A 19,072-nucleotide genomic window follows, 5' to 3' on the forward strand; every position below is an offset into this window, starting at 1 on the left:
TACGTGTATGTGTGGGTGTCAGTGAGTGTATAGATGTGTGCATATGCACAGCATACACAAATAGCAAAAAGAAGACATGAAGTATTTAAGTTTTTTGAGCATTGTGAGGTAACCTGCTCTGAGGATCAGCAAAGACATTCCTAGAAAGAACACATAATACATAAATGAAAGCATGGTCTGCAGAAGACTTTGGATACACTTGCATATTCCAGATACATAATACTTCACATGAATGATTCTACAGCTGCCTAACTGAGGTTTTTCTGCAGACATTTTCCTTTCTTCCCATGACTTTGTGTGAAGGGATGAAATACTCACCTTGTCCCTCTGCAGTTAAGCTGCTCTTCAGAAAGAGTGTCTGCCTCATAGCTCGTATTCCCACTGGAGAAAGCAGCCTGCACTTGTACCTTCTTATTAGTACAATTTCTGAAGAGCTAGACTCTTTAATATTTTCTTTTTAGAGACAGAAAAGAGAGGAGGTTTTCTTTGCTCCTTCTGTTCCTTGTTGGTATGTCCTTCTGTTTATCCTTGTTCCTCCCTTTTCACTCATAGTGTACGTTTAAAAATTCTAAATTTTTCTCCAAAACAGTGTGTCTTTGCCTCAGCTGCTGTTTATTTCTTCTCTTTTCCACCTTGATGTTGCTTAACTGAAGACTTATTAACCTTTTCAGTTTCTTGTAAGTACATTCATATAAAATAGATATGCCACTACTTTTAAAAAAGGGCAGTGTCAAGAAGAAAGTTGGGGAGGGGGTTTTAATTTTTAAGAATTAAGAATTTTACAGCCTGAAGGCTTTTAAAAGGATTTCCTTTGAACTTTACAGCTGTTACATTTGTAGACTTTTCTCTTTCTGAAAAGCATATACCACTTTTTGGGTATAGTATTTTTATCGAAAATTTTTTTCTGGTCTGATTTCTTTATTTTGTGTGGTTTTTGGTTGTTTTTTTTTTTTTTTGTTTTGGTTTGGGTGTTTGGGTTTTTTTGGGGGGGATGGGGTTTAATTCCCATGTCCTTTCAGGGAAGCACAAAAGTAATCTGCATGGAATTTTATGGATTTTTTATGGACATATTTCACTCAAAGTTATAAACATTTTAGGTAAAATTAATGACTTCAGTGATCTCTTTTTTTTTTTTTCCTGGAATGTTATTTACTGTTAATTTTAGTTTATTCAGTTTACATTCCTAAAAAAGAAATTTACCTGTGAGTCTTTCTAGAAACTTGAGAAGTGATTATTTCTTAAACATATTGGGGATAGTTCTGCACTGTTGCTTAAGCTGGATGTGCCTCATGGCTGTTCTACACAGTGGATTGAAGAGAGAAAGACTAAGTAAGACACAGTAAGTCTAGTTTGCAAAGTGTATCCTTTGTCACTGTAGAATCAAACAAGAATGTCTTGCAGAACAAATTTTTGTCCGCTGGATTCAAAGCAATCTTTGTTAAATATAACTATAGAGAAACCGCCAGAATACCAAAACAAACGTTGTTAATCTGGCTTATATGAAAGAAGCTTGTCAGGTACTACAGAGATAGATGCTGAGTGATGTAGAATGCTAAAGCACATTAACCACTGAGTACTCTTCAGAAGTTTCACAAAATTATCTTGTAGCTTATCTTTGTAACCAGAATAGATTCTTTATTTCATGTTTTAAAATTACATTCAACCTTATCAATTAGCACTTACCTCTGTTTCAGCTTTTATCTTGAAAATTCAGAACAGCGAATATTTTGTAGCAGTTTGAAGTGGAACAGTCTATTCTTATTTTTTTGCATTGCAATTTATCTTCAAAGAAGTTACCTAGAATTTCAGATGAATATCTGATAGTCATAAGAAAGTAATGATAAAAATTAATTTAAGATATTAACATTTTGTAGCATCTGCTACAAAATGTTTAGTATATTTACTCAGAAATATCTAATATTCAGAAATAGATAGTACTTCAGAAATAAATAGTACTTCAGAAATATTTAGTATGTCTGAAATACTAAATAGTCTGTTTCATGACTAGTAAGAGGAAACACAGGTCATGATCTTACGGCACAAACAAACATCTTTAAAAAGAACGTGAGCTTCTTCCATGTTTTTGTGTAGTTAGAAGATATATATTTCTTGATTGAAATTAAGGAAGTAGTTAATGTGGTGGTAATAAATTTTATTTTCTAGTGCAACTAGGGTCTTCAAGTTACATTGGCCTTAATTCACAGTTTCCCTCTTGCTTGAATAAAACCACAGTAAAACAGTCAGCTGCTTCATTTGCAAAGCTACTTAAATGAGTATGATTAAGTCAAACGATGGATACAATTTTTTTTTTAATTTGGGAGAGGGAGAAATACCTAATTTTAAAAGATGACAGAGCTTTGCTATTATTCATAATTCCATAATCCTGATCTTGGTAGCTGCTAGATGGCAGTAGTGTAAAGTAGCACTGTATGTAAAAATTCAGTATGCTTGATTTGGAAAATAAGAGTTTATATTTTTTAGATAAATTCATGATAGAAATTAGTGACGTAGTCTTTGCACTTTAGGAATGTAGTTTCAAGAACCTTGAAGCACACTGGATGCAGTGTGCCTAACTCTTCTGACAGTTTTGTTGGATTAATTTAGCTTTTGCCATAGTAAACTGAAGCTGAAAGAAATTCGAGTCATAATTCTTCATTTGAGGCCTTAACTGACTGTACAGTTCCTCTTCCTTTATCTTAACTATTTTTATAAATCAAGGCTAAGGCTTAAAAAAATAACCAACGAGAAAAAAAATAATCCCAAAAGTTACCTTTAAAATATTTCAAAGAATCATAGAATATGCTGAGTTGGAAGGGACCTGTTAGAATCATCAAATCCAACTCCTGTCCTGGCCCAGGACATCCTCAGAAGTCACACCATGTACCTGAGAACATTTTCTAAGCGCTTTTTGAGCTTTCTCAGGCTTGGTGCAGTGATCACTTCCCTTGGGAGCCTGTTCCAATGCTCAACCACCCTCTGGATGTAAAACCTTTTACTGATATCCAACCTAAACATTCCCTGACTCAGCTTCATGACGTTCCTTTGAGTCCTCTCACTGGTCACAAGAGAGAAGAGATCAGTGCCTGTCCCTGTGCTTCCCCTTGTGAAGGTGTTGAAGACCACAATGAAGTCTCCCCTCAGTCTCCTCCAGTCTGAACAGGCCAAGTGCCCTCAGCCCCTCCTCATACAGCTTCCCCTCCAAAATCTTCACCATCTTCATTGCCCTGCTTGAAACACTCAGGTAGCTTGGTGTCTTCTTTACATTGTGGTGCCGAAAACTGCACACAGGGCTCAAGGCGAGGCTGCATCAGCACAGAGTAGGGTGGAGCAGGTAATCTTCCCTGCATTCTCAGAAAAAAAGAACTTGAATTAGTATTACTTCTAAAGGTGATTGCTGTTCATCTTAATGCATTTGTTCAGGACGATGTTACCATTTCTATTGGAGAAAATTCTTCCTCTCACAAACACTCAGAGTTGTTTTTGGTGCAAGTTAGAAATCATGTGTGGTGACCATTTGTGACTATATTTTTTGTCATATTTTACTAGAATTTCTTTTTAAATGTGATACGGTATTCTTTCTTATTCTGTGCTGTGATTTCAATTTCTCTTGAACTGGTGAGCACATTATCAAAGTTTCATCTTCTGACTTGCTGCTGGGGAAGGGTAATATATTCAAAATGAGAGCACATTATTTTCTCAAGTATACATTTAAACCTAAGTCAAGGGAGTGAAGCCAGGCAAATTCTACATGGGCGTTTTTACAAAGAAAAGTTCATATTTCTGGGAGAAATTATTTCAGAATATTCTTCTTTTCAAATGTAATTTGGTCTTAGTAAACATAACAGCTTCATTATTTTCATGTCTTTATAGAAATTGAGCTAAAATTAGTTAGAAATATAATGGTTTTATCCTCACCTTACAATAGAAAACTATGACTAAAAATGTCTTTAAAATATATCACAAAAAGTACTGCCTGCTTACCTCACACTTGCTGAACTACATCCTGTAAACATTTTAAATAACTAAAAATACAAAATGTTTCGCTTTTAATGAATACTGTGAAAGTGATGACAAGTTAGATTTCAATACTATTTGGAAAACTTTACTTAGATTGTAAAACAAATCTTTATGTATGTCCAACTGTTTACTGATTTAAACTACTACTTCCTTAAAAACTCCCTCCTTCCCTTTTTTTTTTCATAAATGAAACTTTGTTTTGCAGAAAAGGCCATTATGCTTCTCTTCTGCTGGGCCTGTCAGAAGTAGTCCATGAATTCCCAGGGTCTGCAGCTTACAGAGTGAAAAACAGTGTTAATAATTCAAAACAATGTACAGTCTAATGGGTACAGTACCACAGCACCAACTGGGAAACTCAGTGCACAGATACTTTTTGAGACAGGAAGTTTCTTACTTTGCATATATCTCTGTTCCAGGAGAACTGGAGAACATCATCAAAGCAGTCTGTTTAGATCTTGTTTCTTATTTCTGTTTCTTTGTACAGTAAATACGTAGGTGTATGTTGGGTACTTGTTACACATGTGTTTGGTTTTTCCTAATACTGCTATTTCAGTTTCTCTTTGATCCACTTTGATTGTTTGTTTTGTGTTTGGTTTTTTTTTCCTCCTTTTGCAACCAGAACATGGACTCTCTGTGGCACTCCTGAGTACCTTGCGCCAGAAGTTATACAAAGTAAAGGCCATGGAAGAGCTGTGGATTGGTGGGCCCTAGGAATTCTTATATTTGAGATGTTGTCAGGGTAAGTGATAATTACTGTATCACTGCAATATTATGTAATTCAGAATTATTTGCTAGTTACGTTTACAATATTTGGATTAGCAAATTTGCGCTAAATTTATTATTGATATACCAGTTTAATTTCTGGCTTTGAAGAAAGGAATTGGAAAGCTTTACAAAAGAACATATATCACTGTTATAGGCATGTTTTACGGTTTTGGGTTAATTTGCTTTGTTTCTTGGTTTGGGTTTTCTGTTTGGTTTGGGTTTGTTTGTTTGTTTTTTACTTAAGACTTTAACAGCTTCTCTTTTCCTTATATGTTTTTGGAAATTCAGGTTTTGCCGAAGTTCAGATTTTTATTCACAAGATCCTCTATATTTAATGGGTAAAGAACAGGACTACTTCTGTGATTAATTTCCAGGGTAGGGAAATCCTAGTTACAGTGGGATCTTTAGTCTGTAAAAATGCACAGTGGCAAGTTGGAAGATTTTATTAATACAGTTTGTATTATGACTGAGCACTAGTTTCCTTTAAACTGGAGGAAGAAGAACAGGGAAAAGCTTTATAGGTCTGTTTGAAATCAGTTTGCTCAAATGCTACTTTTGGTGTTTTGGAATTTGTTTAATAAGCAATGTTTTCAGAAAATTCAAATTCAAACTGAAGAAACAGTTTCTGGCATTAATGTAATAAACTGTTCATGACTTGTAAGATAAAAATCATTGTCTCAATTTGCTCTGATTTCAAAAAATAAATGTAAAATAAATAATTGATTTAGGTAGAATGTGAAATTGTACTTCAGTGCTAAACAAGACATCTGCATGGTTTATGGCTTTCCTTTTTTTTTTGTCTTGGCTGTGTTGTTTGAGGATACTTAAAAAAAAAGATTTGGATTTTTGAAAGCAATTGGCTTTGCAGTGTTTACTGCTATAGGACAAGTGCAGATGAAAACAAGGCTTTCATAGCTTCTGAAGAAACTGTATTTCATCAGTTTGATTTCATAGTTCTTAGAGCTTCTGCCTGGTACCTGACTCAGTGTGCTCTATACCTTCTTGGTCTCCAGGTGTATCAGGTGTTGTCTGTGGCTTTTCCTTATAAATCTGCAGCCTTGTAGAATGATCAGAACAAAGTGTCCTTGCTTGGATTTATTCATCCTTTTCTCTGTGCAGTACTGTAATTTCAAAGTGACTGGTGACTCTTCCAGTGTTTGGACAAGCTTGTAAGTTTGCCTGAGCAAGTAGTTCCCCTGATGGATGGATGGTCACTTCAGAGCTCTAATCCACTGCATGTACTGCTGTGAAGTTCACCTAATAGCAACACAACTTTACCCAGTACAGCATTGCTACCCACTACTTGCTTTCTTAGTGTCCTGAAGGCTTGCATATACATTGACTTTGAATCCCACAGCAGTTTGTGGACAGAAAAGCAACAAAAATATATAATAGTTGCTGGCTGATCCAGGCTGGCTGTTCTAATATGAAGTTGTTACTTATGTAGGCTGATCTGTATAGAGAACAGGCTTCATCTTTCTTCCATTGCTTCCTGTAAGGTGAGAGGCCCAAGCTGGTCAAAAGAGTACTTCTCAGAGAGATGAAAGATTCTCAGAGAGAAAAAACGAGATTCCCAGCAAGCTTGTTGCCACTACTCTTGATTCTAGACAGCAGGAAGACTGTAGGTAAAAGTGTCTGGGCTGTAATATGAGCACAGGCACTGCAGTTACCCAGCTGTGATTTACCTTCCTGCCATGGGTTTCAGTGGGACCACTCTCTGTTAGGTCTGTGTGGTCTCAGTGTAACTGAATATTTGGCCTTTTTTACTTGAATGCCATATAGAGATGTTGATAGGATTCTCTCCATTAGCCTAATGGAAACGTGGGTTACAAAGTTCACATACTGAATACAGGTGGCAATCAAGCAAGATATTTGGAGTCATTGAGACCTCAAGACTGCAGGGTGCTGAAGTATGACTGCTGTGTATTCTACTGAAATATGACTGGTATATATTGTTCATAAAAAAGGGAGCAGCTGTGCTCCTATCATGACTTCTGCATCATGACACTATCTGCCTCAAGGGGTGAGACCTGGATTTCAGGATGGTGGGATGACAGGGAGGTGGCCTAATACAAGAACATTGGCTTTTAGAGACTTGTAACCAATAGATATCTTACACTTTCCTGAAAGTCAAGTGAGGTTTTATATAGGCTGACTGACAGAGCAGCTGTCTGCTGTGTGTGATTTTCTAAGGTTTTTTTTACTACAGTACTTGTATAGACATGCTCTTCATAATGACTGAATGCTGCTTTGGATAAGGGACTCCATCGAATACTAAAAAATAAAACACAGCAGCATTCAGTCATTTTCCAAAGCTGGAACAGGAACTCCTTATAAGCTTGTTTGTTTGGGGTATTTGCATTTTGAGGTTTGTTTTGGTGGGGGGAGGAATTTGTTTGTTTGGGTTTTTTTTAAATGGGGATATAGGTAGATAGTACTTTCTTAGGATTTTTTTTTTAGGAGATGAAAGGAAGGCAGAGATTATAGCTTGTATGTGTTTCCTTTAAATGGGAAGGTTGTCACAATGAATGTATGCTTTTAGCATTTTATCAGCTTTTTACTGTTCTTGACAATTGTGTTTTGAAGCACTTTTCCTCAGCAGCTCAAGGTGTGGCTAGATATTTACTGTCAAGACTTTTATTACAGAAACAGTCCTAGTTAACTTTTTCATTGAAATTCAAAGAAGATTTAAGAATCTGAAAATATTTTGAAGGTGAACAAAACCTGAGTTCAAGACTAAGTTATTGTCTGCAAGTAAATTAATGTAAGACATTTGATAGTTATTTCCTGAAGTTAGTCTCTCTGAAGCCCAAAAGCAATTGAAAATAATTGGTAGGTGTGTGTAAGGAAATGGCCTCTCTAAAAACAAACAAACAAACCCACACCTTCCTGTTCTACAGTGTCTTATTTCCCTAACTTAATCTCCAGAGGCCCATGGAATTCTTCTACACAAGCTAGGTTTAAGGCAAGGTCCTGTTTAGGTTTAACATAGCAAGATACAGAAAGGGGAAGGAACAGGGAGAAGCAAGGGTGAAAAGAAATCTTAACAGATGATCAACACCAAGTTCATAGAGTTAATCTAAACAAGCTAAACAAACTGTCAATACAGGAGTTGGAACATCTGTTCATTTTGAGTAAATGAGTTCTGTTACAATTTGAGGCAGAGAAAAATATGCTTGTTACTTAACATTAGATATGTCATAATTTTACTGTTATCAGATATGCAGCTAATATGAATTTTGTGTATTAATGTGGGCTTCACTTTTTTTGTTTTTGCTTTGGTGGTCATATGTGATGTGCTGTTCTGCCATTTTAGGTAGGTTAATGGTTCCTGTCTGCAGTTTCATATTCTCAGACGTGTGTGTTTTCCCTTGAGGTCTTACAACTTCTGTTCTTCAGACTGTCTTTGAGACTTGACGTCCATGCCATTGTTATGCTTCAGTTAGCTAAAGGAATGGTTTGCAGCTGTTCTCCCATTTACAGAGATGATATTTTCTGTAGCTTCTTTGCAGTTGGTGAAAAGGCAGCTGTTTATATTTGTGTTGTGTTGTAAAGAAAGTCTGAAACTCAAGGGGATTTTTGTTGATTTATTAGGTAGCTTTCAGCACAATACTTGCATTATTTTGTCTAAAATCTGTGCTGTGTTGAAGGTTGACATTTACAAAAAGCATCAAAATCAAGTTACTTGGTTTGTCCATTAGAAAACTCTGTAATCTTTCAAAGCTGTTCTCATTTTACATACAGTTCAAATACACTTTAAGTAGAATTGCCATAAAATTACTATATAGCCATGTGTGATTTAAATTTTTCTCAAGACCTCTAAATATAGTAATTTTGTATTTTCAAAATGGGAAAACAAAGAGCAATTTAAACATGTAAATATGAAAAAAAATTATATGTACCTCTGTTCTCCTTGATTTCACACCTCAGTGATGTACAGTAATAGGCTTACTGCAGCTGGCAGCTTTGTAATACGTAGTTGCAAAATATTATTCAAATTGTTTATGCATTTATAGATTCTAATACCTAATAACAAATAGAAAATTGAGTTTGTTGACTTGCTCTGAAGAATGTGAATGATACTTACATTGCTTGGCTAAAGAATAAATTTACATTATAGTCTTTCTTATGTGTGAAAAACCTGTGCATGTTAAATAGCAATCACGTTTTCCTTGTTCTTTAGTGTCAAAGCAGGAATTTTTAATAACACAATTATTATTCCTGAGATTCTTCTACTTTCCAGTTAGCTTGAAAGTAGTTTTTCATAAAGGAAGTACTCTGGCTTTCTGAACACCAACAAGAAATGTCCTTTAGTCTTTCCCTAACCAGATAGTTTACTCATGCTTTTCAGTGCTTTGAATTATTACTTTTTTTTTACTATAAGCCTACAGACACCTTTACTTAATAATTCTGATGGAATTTGATTTTTTGGGGGGCTGAATTTTACAGTATTTCAAAAGGTATGCTAATCCACTTGATCATCAGCTGAATAATGAAGAAATAAATACTTATGAAAACATAATTGAAATAATGTATAGTACTTGTTGAGAAATAAGCTAGTTTGAGTACCATAAAATGAAAAAAAGAGCCTGAAGTGAAGAAGTGTTGTTTTCATCCTTGTTTTTATGCTACCAATGATTTCCAAAGCCTCAAGCACTGTATTTGTGTGTGTATGCATGCAGTTAAGTTCTCCAAGAAAGTAATTACAAAATGTTAGAGAGATGTGAAAATATTTTAAATAAACTGTAATAGTGGTTGGATGTTATTAATATGGTCAGCACTCAAAACCTGTGGGTGTTTTTAATTCTGTAGGGGTTTGGAGGCATGTTATGGAGGGCAAAGCAGGACTGAGAGAGATGGAATGAGTTACTCCATTCCCTTGGAAGGTTTCCTGTGGTAACTTTTAAGAACATGACTGACACTCAGGAAGCTGTCGGCCCTTGGGCTCAGCTGCCTGTGCTGGCTGTACTGATGCACCTCTTGCAGCAATTGGGGATGTACTATACTAGAAAAGGAAGTACAGCAGAAAACTCAGTTCTTACTCTAGCTGTACAAAACAAAGTAATGTCTCTGTTAGCTCATAAATTCAAAAAGAACTTTATAGAAAATAGAAATGTAGAATTTTAATTACATGTTATTTTACTATTCATCATGGGGAAGATTGTGAAATGAAAACTTTATCTGTCCCACACAGAAAGCCAGCTGCACTTGGAGAGTTGTGAGCAGTCTGACTGTTTCAAAAACCTTATCTAGCAAAGCATATATTCAAGAAGTACAAGAAATAACTGAACTGGATAATGTATTTATGTGAATGTACTTTAATACTTTAGACAGAAACTGGTAAATAAGGGTGTGCCTGCAGTTACAGGACAAGATCAAAAATGGTAATGGGTCTTTTGGAGAGTATATCCCTGGGCTTTAGAGATAAAGGCAAGGTATTTTTTACTTTTAACACTGAAAATTTGTTTCATAAATTATATTTTTACTGTGTAACAATTTTATATTTTTCTATTCATATATTTAAATTTTAATTCTGCATTCAGTGTGTGGCATACAAAAATGTTTTCTGTATTACAATGGCAGCCTTAAATTGTTCTTCAGGATACTATTTGATTGGTAGTGTCCTGTCAAAATTAACAATATAATCAATTATTTCTGAGGGGAATTACTATAATATAATACTGCTTATAAGATTTTTAGAACTTCTTTTTCTGACATCTGAAATTCTTCTGTATTAAAATAGGTTTCCTCCATTTTTTGATGACAATCCATTTGGTATATATCAGAAGATTCTTGCTGGCAAAATAGATTTCCCAAGGCATTTGGATTTATATGTAAAGTAAGTCCATGAATCCCTCCTTTCCATTCTAAACACCTTCTGAGCACTGTTTTTAAAAAATCTTTTTAGACCTGTTTTCAGATTCTGATTTTCTGAAACATCATGTTGGAAAATATTTTATATTACATTTACACTTTTAGTCCAAATAAACTTATATTTTTGGTAGACTTAAAAGTGGTGATGCAGTTGCAAGATAATCTCTGACTCTCTTTTCTGTTTATTAGGGGATATTAAATGCTTTTCCACCTTGTGCAAGCCTCATTGACTTGTACTGTAAGAAGGTCAAGAGGAGAAATGAGATGATAGTCTGAGTAAAAATTAGGAGAGCAGGAAGAGAACACTAAACTGTTTCTATCTATAGATACATACCACTTAAATAACTCTCAGTGTAATTACTTGAGAGAACTCTGGTAGTTCAGAAGTTCTAGTGTAAAATCAACTTATATTTACTGGCAGGGGCCCAGTTCAATATGCAATATTGCATATGCATGATATGTGGGTTTAATTCTCAGTATTTGGCAATTGTTAAAGGTATATTGCAGATGAGATAGATTTTCTTTTTTTCCTATTTAAAAATTCCATAACTGAAATTATTTTTAGTAAACATTGAAACAGAGGAAATGCAAATATAAATGTAAAGTTTCTCCTAAGAACCTGAGATAACTGAGTGGATGAGTGAAGACAGGAAGTTATTCCTATGTTAATCATTCATGATGTTTTGATAGTGACCTTGAGAGGTACTTGCTTACTGTCACTACTGCGTGAAGAATTAAAAGTAAAAGTAACCATTTGAGAAAGACTGCTTGTTTGTTTGTTTTGCTTTTGTTGAGTTTTGTTTGTTTGTTTGTTGAGCTTCCACTCAATCATTGGGTGCAGTGAATGAAGCATGTCTTCATCCCCTTAGGCTCACTATGGGGAGACTAGTGTCTCACATTTTATCTCTTTGTAACAGTTTTCTCCTAGGAGCTCCACACTGTTTCCAGTTTAGTGTATTCTCATTGTCTGGTCTTCCTAATCCAATTGGTCTTGGAAAGAAAACTGATTATCACTTGTAGTGCTCTGTGTACTGAAGTATAATATTATGATCAGAAGCTGGAACACCTCAAATTAGGTTATCATCCTAACAACCCATCCAGTATAGTGAAAGTAGTTACAGAGACTTATATGGTCACCCTTGAGCCTCCTTTTATTCAGGCTAAACAATTCCAGCTTCCTCAGCTACTCTTTGTAGGACTTACCCTCCAGACCCTTCACCAGCTCCATTGCCCTCCTCTGGACATGCTCCAGCATCTTAAAGTGAGTGCCTCAGAACATCTCCTTTTTAAAGTGAGTGGCCCAGAGCTGGACACAGGAGCACGCTAGGTGTGGCCTCACCACTGGCAAGTAGAGGGGGGACAATCTCTGTTCTGTCCTGCTGGCCACACTACTTCTGTGGCTTCACTTGCTTTCTGCAGTGAGTTGTGAGCACAATGTCTTGGCTGTCAGCCCCTCTTCCTTCTCTTAAACCACAATATGCAGAACTGGGTAGTCTTCTAACATCTCTGCATCATTAGCTTAAAGCAAGTGCCAAGATAATTTTGCCCAAGGAAGGCAGCCTGCTTCTTACCTTCTATCCCATCTGTTTTCTCTCTCTCCTTCCAGTAAGTCAGTATTTCAGCCAGAAAGAAGGCTATCCTGGGTCCTAAATTCAGACTTTGTGTGATGTATCAGTGCTATACAGTGTTTTAATTCTCTGTTCTGAGGCAGCAAAACTGTTTCCCCTTCTGAGCTCTGAGAACACTTCTCTCCCTAGGCATATGTACTACTTGAGCTTATGGGCACTCAGGTTTTTTACTCACCTACTCCCTATCACCCTCCCATCCTTTTTTACTTTCTGAATTCGTACCACTTCTGCTTTCCCCCCTGCTGCATGAATGTCATTCTTTCTTACTGCTTTTTTCAACTTTTCCTTGCAAAGCCAGTTTTGGAAAACTCCAAAAGAAATGTCAATGTTACAACATTTTACTGATTGTTGGTCTGAAGAGACCTTCATGTAGAATTTGATTCTTCAAATACATACACCAGCATATCTATTGAATTTATTTTAACATAATTTTTAAATAATTTTTTAGAACCAATGTAATAAAGAAGTTCTAAACCATCTAATATTTGTTTCAATTCAATGGATATTTCAGTTACATGGTCCAATGCAGCAGTTATCATCTTTAGTGACAACACTGTATCACCAAATAAGCTCATCCCTTAACTGTTTTATGATGAATTTTTGAAGCAAACCAAGTGTTGTCTGGTTTTATGGGAATAGGAAAGTATCTTTGACCATGAACTCTGTGAATCTCTTTTTGGATTTCTGTATTTCTTTTCAGTCCTATTTCTGTTTTAAGTGTGCTTATAGTCATCCTTGTAGCCTCTTCCATAAGGAATGGTCATCTTTGTGAAGTAGAAAGGGATATTTCTGTGAAGGTGACTGTAAAAAGAGTTGGTCCCATGATTCAATCTAATTCAAATATTGATTGTCTGGAATAATCATGAGAGTTTTAAAATTGCTTTCTATGAGGTCTTTTTTATTTATCTGATAATTTAATTTTTTTTCCAGTTGAATTTTAGAATTGCAAATGTAAAATGCAACAGCTTTTTAAAGTATCTAAAGTCTAGAACATTCAGTTCATACGTTTTTTCTGCATGCACTTTCGTGATTTCAAGGATAGGTGACACAATGATATTTTTGTGAGGGATAGTAGACATTACAGGTGGGGATGGAGAGAGACAGGTGTGTCATTGTTATGTTTGTGTTCTTTCCTGTAAAGAAAACTGTTGACTTGTTTGTAACTTTTCATATTGTTCAAAATTGTAACTAGCCATGCTCTTTAATCTCTAGCACTATGTGTTGTCGTCTGTCAGGACTACTTGAGATTATAGGAATAAAGATGGTTAAACTTTTGTTCTTTCTTGTCATGGGCACTTTATGCAATTAGTCCAGAATGCCATTTTTCTAAAATCAAATAGCAAAATAACCTTTGAGATAAAATATAACTATTTATAGAAATAAAAAAACAGATTTTTTCCAGCTCATAAGTAATCAAGCTAATTACATTAATTATGATAGTTTTGGTTTATTTCATAGTTGTTTGCGGCTTAATATATGAAGTATTTTGCTATTAAAATGGAAGAGTTTTATGTCTCCAAACTTTCTTTAATCTTTTATAATTTTGATTTAGCTTTATGTAGAACTGTTCAATGAACCAGTTTCTTGGTCAGGCTTTTTGTTTTCAATGAAATTATAAATGTTACTGGTTTTAAGCATCTGACTAGCTCTTCCATGGTTTCCCTTGGTATTTAGCATAAAGATGAGGGTGCGGTTTTATCTGCTTTTTTAATATATATTAGTGTTGAGTTCTCACAAGCAGATTAGAGATTCATTTTGAGATTTGGAATGCCCAGCGAAATGCAAAAATACAAAGAGCTAAATGGTGCTATCTGGCAAGGGGCAGGGGAGGAGAGAGTTTTTTTTTCCTTTGTTTCCTGTAAGAGTCTAAAAGAAATCTGCAAGAATTCTGTTAAATTGTTTAATCATCATTATCCTAAAATATGGGGGAACAAATGGGTCAAAGGGAAGCATGTCTATCTTCCGTAACACTTGACAAATATAAATTGCTTCTGTTTAACAGAGAACATGTTTTCTTTACTTCAGAGACCTTATTAAGAAGTTGCTTGTGGTTGACAGAACAAGACGACTAGGAAATATGAAGGTAAAATCTTTGCTGTAACACAGAACAAGATTGAAAGAATTCTATAGGAAAGATATATATATATATATAGAGACCAACTCTTCATAGAGTTTTTGTTTTTATCAGTGTGAAACAGATACATTTTCCCACACATTACTTTGGTTAAGTGGTCCTAAATACAGAGTTTAAGCTGTGTATTTCTGTTTTTCTGAAAATCATTCTCCTATTTGGATTAATGCTATCCTTCATTATGATTTCCCTCTCTCCTCACCACCACCCCCACCACTACCCTGTTCTAGATTAGACCAGAAACATGGTCCTGTAGTACAGGGTGCCAGCTCATTTAATTCTCTTTTCTTGGGGAGGTGTTAACCCCAGAAGGAGCAATAATGAAATTGGAAGTTTAAAAATTATTTTTAGGAGTATAAGGATTGTTGTAGTACTGTGATACCTTGTTATTGTCTTGGAGGGGCTGATTAAACACAGTCAAAACTCTTCCACCAAGAAGAATTATTTACTCTAATAGGAAGAGTTTTATGAAGCCTATAGATGCTGAAATTAGGTTGTATAATCTTTCAGTACTTTAGAGACACCTAAAGTTTCTATTTCTCTGGCCAAGGGGTGTTAGAGGTTTGCTCTTTGGCCCAAAGCACATTGAATGGTAAGCATAGGTGAAGAAGGTAAAAGATGTACAATCATCCAGGATTTTCTTAACATATTGATATAAATGATTTAAGCAGCTGTGCAATGTTTTCTTTTGGAGCATTTTTATGGCACAAACTCAGACTAGTAAGAGAAGACAGGAAATAATGTTTTTCTTATCCTTCAGCATCCTTTGTAGTGTTTTTTCAGGGGGATTTCTTAAGCTGAAAATTTTTAAACTCATTTACTAGTGAAAACTTTTATATCTTTGGACAGTTATGAAGGAAAACAAGAACAAAAGAAAATCTTGACTTATTCAAACATGAGCTTTGGTAAATGTGTTTGGCTGTGCTTTGTGTCGTTTTGGGGGAATTTTTTAGTCTGTGGTTGCTTAGGTTTGTTTTGGGGTTTTCTCTACAATTTACTAAAATGCTTAAATCAAAACCCATTCTCATTGAGAGCAGATTCTGGGGTGGGAGCATTAGGTCAGACTTATGTCTGATCCTTTTCCATGATCATAATTGGTTTTAAAAGATGCAAATCCCACTGAACATTTTCTGGGTGAAACATTCACTCAAATCTGCTTTTGAGGGCACTAGATACTGTTATCCTTGATGCCTCATTGGATACGAGCATGGATAGTCTTACTCCACATAAATCTGAAAAAATCTAAATATTTGATAATGCTTTGTTTTGTGGAGCTGTACCTGGTATAATTTTGAGTGCTGTGCTGTGATCAGGCTTGAGACAGAGAACCAGCTGGTTTTCCCCAGTGCTTAATGCCTTCAAAACAAATCAGTGCTTTAAACAAGCTTAATCGTGAAAAAGAGACATTTTGATTTCTTACATACATAAATAAACAGGCACCTCAGAGAGAATAATCTCTACAAGGCAAATACACCTTTAACTGTATATCTAAAATGAAAACAAATTTTAATATATTTACTTTTGTAACAGTACTGAGAACCTCTTGCTGTCAGCATAAAATGTTTGTAATATTTGAAAAAAACTCTCTGCTTCCTAGACATTATTTTTATTTAAAACACCATCAACCCTCATTATTTTTTTTTTATAGGGAAAGAATTAAAAAGTATATCTGAATAAAAGGCATTATCTAAAATGCTGGAGAAAACAAAATAAATAGGACAGTAGTGAATGGTTTTGTGGTTACTTTAAAGCCTGTTTTTGATCTCCATTGTGTCAGAAGAATGCTAAAAAAACCCAAGCAAATCTCAATTCAAAAATAGTTGGATTTTATTGCTGAAACTCAGGACCTGCTAGGGAAATAACTAATGAATGAAATGAAAATGAAATGAAAATTAATTACTTTATCCTTAAGAATCTTTTAATTGTTATCACCTGAAAAAAAAGAAAAAAGGATAGACTGTTAGTCTGCTTCGATATCACAGTCCTTGCAATGAAATACATAGTTTGGCATACATGTAACTTAAAAAATAGTCATTTTGATTTCTTTTGTTAAAGAATGGAGCAGATGATGTGAAGAGACATCGATGGTTCAGGTCTATAGACTGGGATGCTGTACCTCAAAGGAGGCTAAAGGTACATTCTGCAAATACTGTATAGGACATCACAAGGAGAAATCATTGTTCATTTAAGATCTGTTGAAGGTTTGTTGGCTGTTGCATCTGTGTGTTTGTGTGTGTATAACCACGTTTCTATATGCACACTTAGTAATTAAATGCATATTTGCCTTTTTGCAATGCAGAGTTAATTGTATGAATGTCTGTTTTCATTTTTGTCTATAAATGAACTGTTTAAAAAAAAATCCCTGCTTTAGTTTGCTGAAGCTGATTAGTTAATAGTTAATGAGAAAATTTAGTTTAGGGTTTTGTAAGTGATTCCTTGTTGTAAGTGTTTTTTTATTTGGGGAGGTGAAAGAGATTGATAATTTGTTAGTGTGGGTTTTTTTGGTTTTGTTTATGGGTTTTTTTGTTTGTTTGTTTGTTCTTGTTTGGTTTTTTTTTGCCTTGTCCTTACATATACAGAAGTATTTTACTCTGGGTTTTAAATTTTTGTGCCAAGTTCAATTCAGGTAAATGTTTTAATAAAACGTAAAACATGTGGGAGTAGGAGGAATAGGGAAGGTGAAAGAGAAGGATTTATGAGCTTAATTCCAACACTTTTTAATAGCACTGAATTCTAGTATTGTATGATTCAGATGTTTCCAACAGCTATCAACACTGCAAAATGCTTTTTAAAATCCTTTGGAAATAAAGCTGTCTTATTTCTTTACTTCCTCAAAGTTCTAACATGTACAATTCCTTACAGCACTGGTTTTCTGTAGCAGAGGTTGGGTTACCATATGCAATCAATTAAGTACCAATTTGTTTTTATTTTCTTTGCATTAGTTTCTTGCACTTAAATTCCAGGATGATACCTTGAGTTCTTGCAAAAAGAAAAAAAAAAAAGAGGCAATATTAAAATGTTCTTGTTGTATTCTTGTAAAAAGCATCTAATACAAAGCTGTAGGTGACTTTTCTCTTTAAGAAAAATAAGTTTATAGTGTTCTAAGTGTGTGGGTTTGTTCCATTTTTAATCATTACTGCACCAAATTGATGTTTTATGTATATGCATTGTAACAAAGCCACATTTTTCTAGGTACTTACTATAAATTCTGTTTACTGAAACCTGCAAAGAACACAAACTGGATGATAACCTGTTTTTAAGTATATAAACTCTGAAGTTTATAACAACCAAAACAATAAAAAACAAGTAGTATTAAAAATGATTGTTAGATGCACAATTAAATGTCTCAGGTCCAAATATCCTATGTGTAGCATTTTTATTTAAAAAATTAATCAAAAAAGAGTCACTGTAGCATTCAGATTGTTATGAATACAAAAAAACTGTTCCTTAGTATTTGTGATGGTTGCATTAAGCTCTTAGAAGATGAGATGGTGCTTAATTAAACTCAAGAGCAGGAATGTGAAATGGATCAGAATTTTACAGAATAATCTATTTAATAGATTATTTCTAGAGGCAGCTATATTCTTCCGAATTTGTTTTCACAATTTCATACTGATGAAGAGATTGAAAATATGAAATAATGCACGCAATAATCCGTTTTCCCTGTAAAAGGAGTGAATTTGTCTATTGTATAAAAGATGCACTGATTCATGGTCCTAATAGGGTCTTAAAGAGCAAATCATATGAATAATAGCAATGGCTGAAAGAGAGGAAATAATTTTATTAATCATCCTTTCTCTCTTTTCTTTTGCTTTTTCTTTCTGTGTGTCACTTCCCCAAACTGTTTTTTCTGCCAAAATGCATGGAGAAAGGGTACCAGGCACTGCCCACAGGGGCGCGACAGTTCTCGGGGACAGAGCAGATTCTGCACATTTTCCTCAGCATCTGGGCAATATTACTGTGACTGCCAGACACAAAATTAGGACTCTGCTTTTGGCTGAAAGTTAGAAGTACTGTCTTACAGGGACCTGTCTTTCCTGTTGAAAACCTACTGTTGATAACATCATTTTGAAAAGCCCAGATGAATAGATAAGACCTCAGGAGCTAGTAGAAGCCAGACTTTGATCTTTTTGAGGATATGCAGAATAGCATTTTGCTGTGTTTTATAGTTCTGTCTGTGGTATAATTTTGAGCCAGTTCAGTGATCATCTGTAAAGTTTTCTCATTCTAAAGTCTTCTGTTGGACTCGGCATGATAGTTACGCTCTTAGCTGCTGAGGATAGAGGGATGAATGTCATTTGAGAGAGGAAAAGGGGTTTGCCCTTCATTAACACCTGCAATTAGTGAAATGTTCCTCAAAGAATCTTTATCTCATAGTCTGTGGCCGGAAGTGCAGAGTATTCTCAGTGTTAGATTTAAGACAAGTTAAAAGTAGGTACTGTGATGTTGATGAGCGGTACTAGAAATAGAAAGGATCCTCTGTGAAAACGAACGGAAAACTGATACTTCTCTTGGCACCTTCAAGTTTCATAAAAACAATCCATTTGAATTAAGCTGTTTTTAAAGCCATACTTGTGAAATGAGTTATGGTGAATTTCTTTACCTGCTTGAATTTCTTACTAGGTTAGGGCAAACCACAGTTGGTAGACAGAAATTT

The 19,072-nt window shown here is 34.9% G+C and overlaps 1 protein-coding gene across 2 annotated transcripts in view; it reads left to right on the forward strand.

Annotated features, from left to right (window-relative positions):
• PRKX (protein kinase X-linked) overlaps positions 1-19,072 on the forward strand; it is a 57,889-nt gene that overhangs the window by 34,090 nt on the left and 4,727 nt on the right. The window contains exons 4-7 of one of the 2 annotated variants that reach the window (XM_019008139.2): positions 4,637-4,756; positions 10,526-10,621; positions 14,310-14,367; positions 16,471-16,616. In XM_019008139.2, coding sequence (XP_018863684.1) covers positions 4,637-4,756; positions 10,526-10,621; positions 14,310-14,367; positions 16,471-16,572 — 376 coding nt within the window. In that variant the 3' untranslated portion in view covers positions 16,573-16,616. The remainder of the gene's footprint in view (positions 1-4,636; positions 4,757-10,525; positions 10,622-14,309; positions 14,368-16,470; positions 16,617-19,072) is intronic. The other variant, XM_015641120.3, reaches the window with a different exon arrangement.

Source organism: Parus major, chromosome 1, assembly GCF_001522545.3.
Source record: "Parus major isolate Abel chromosome 1, Parus_major1.1, whole genome shotgun sequence".
Classification (NCBI taxonomy): domain Eukaryota; kingdom Metazoa; phylum Chordata; class Aves; order Passeriformes; family Paridae; genus Parus; species Parus major.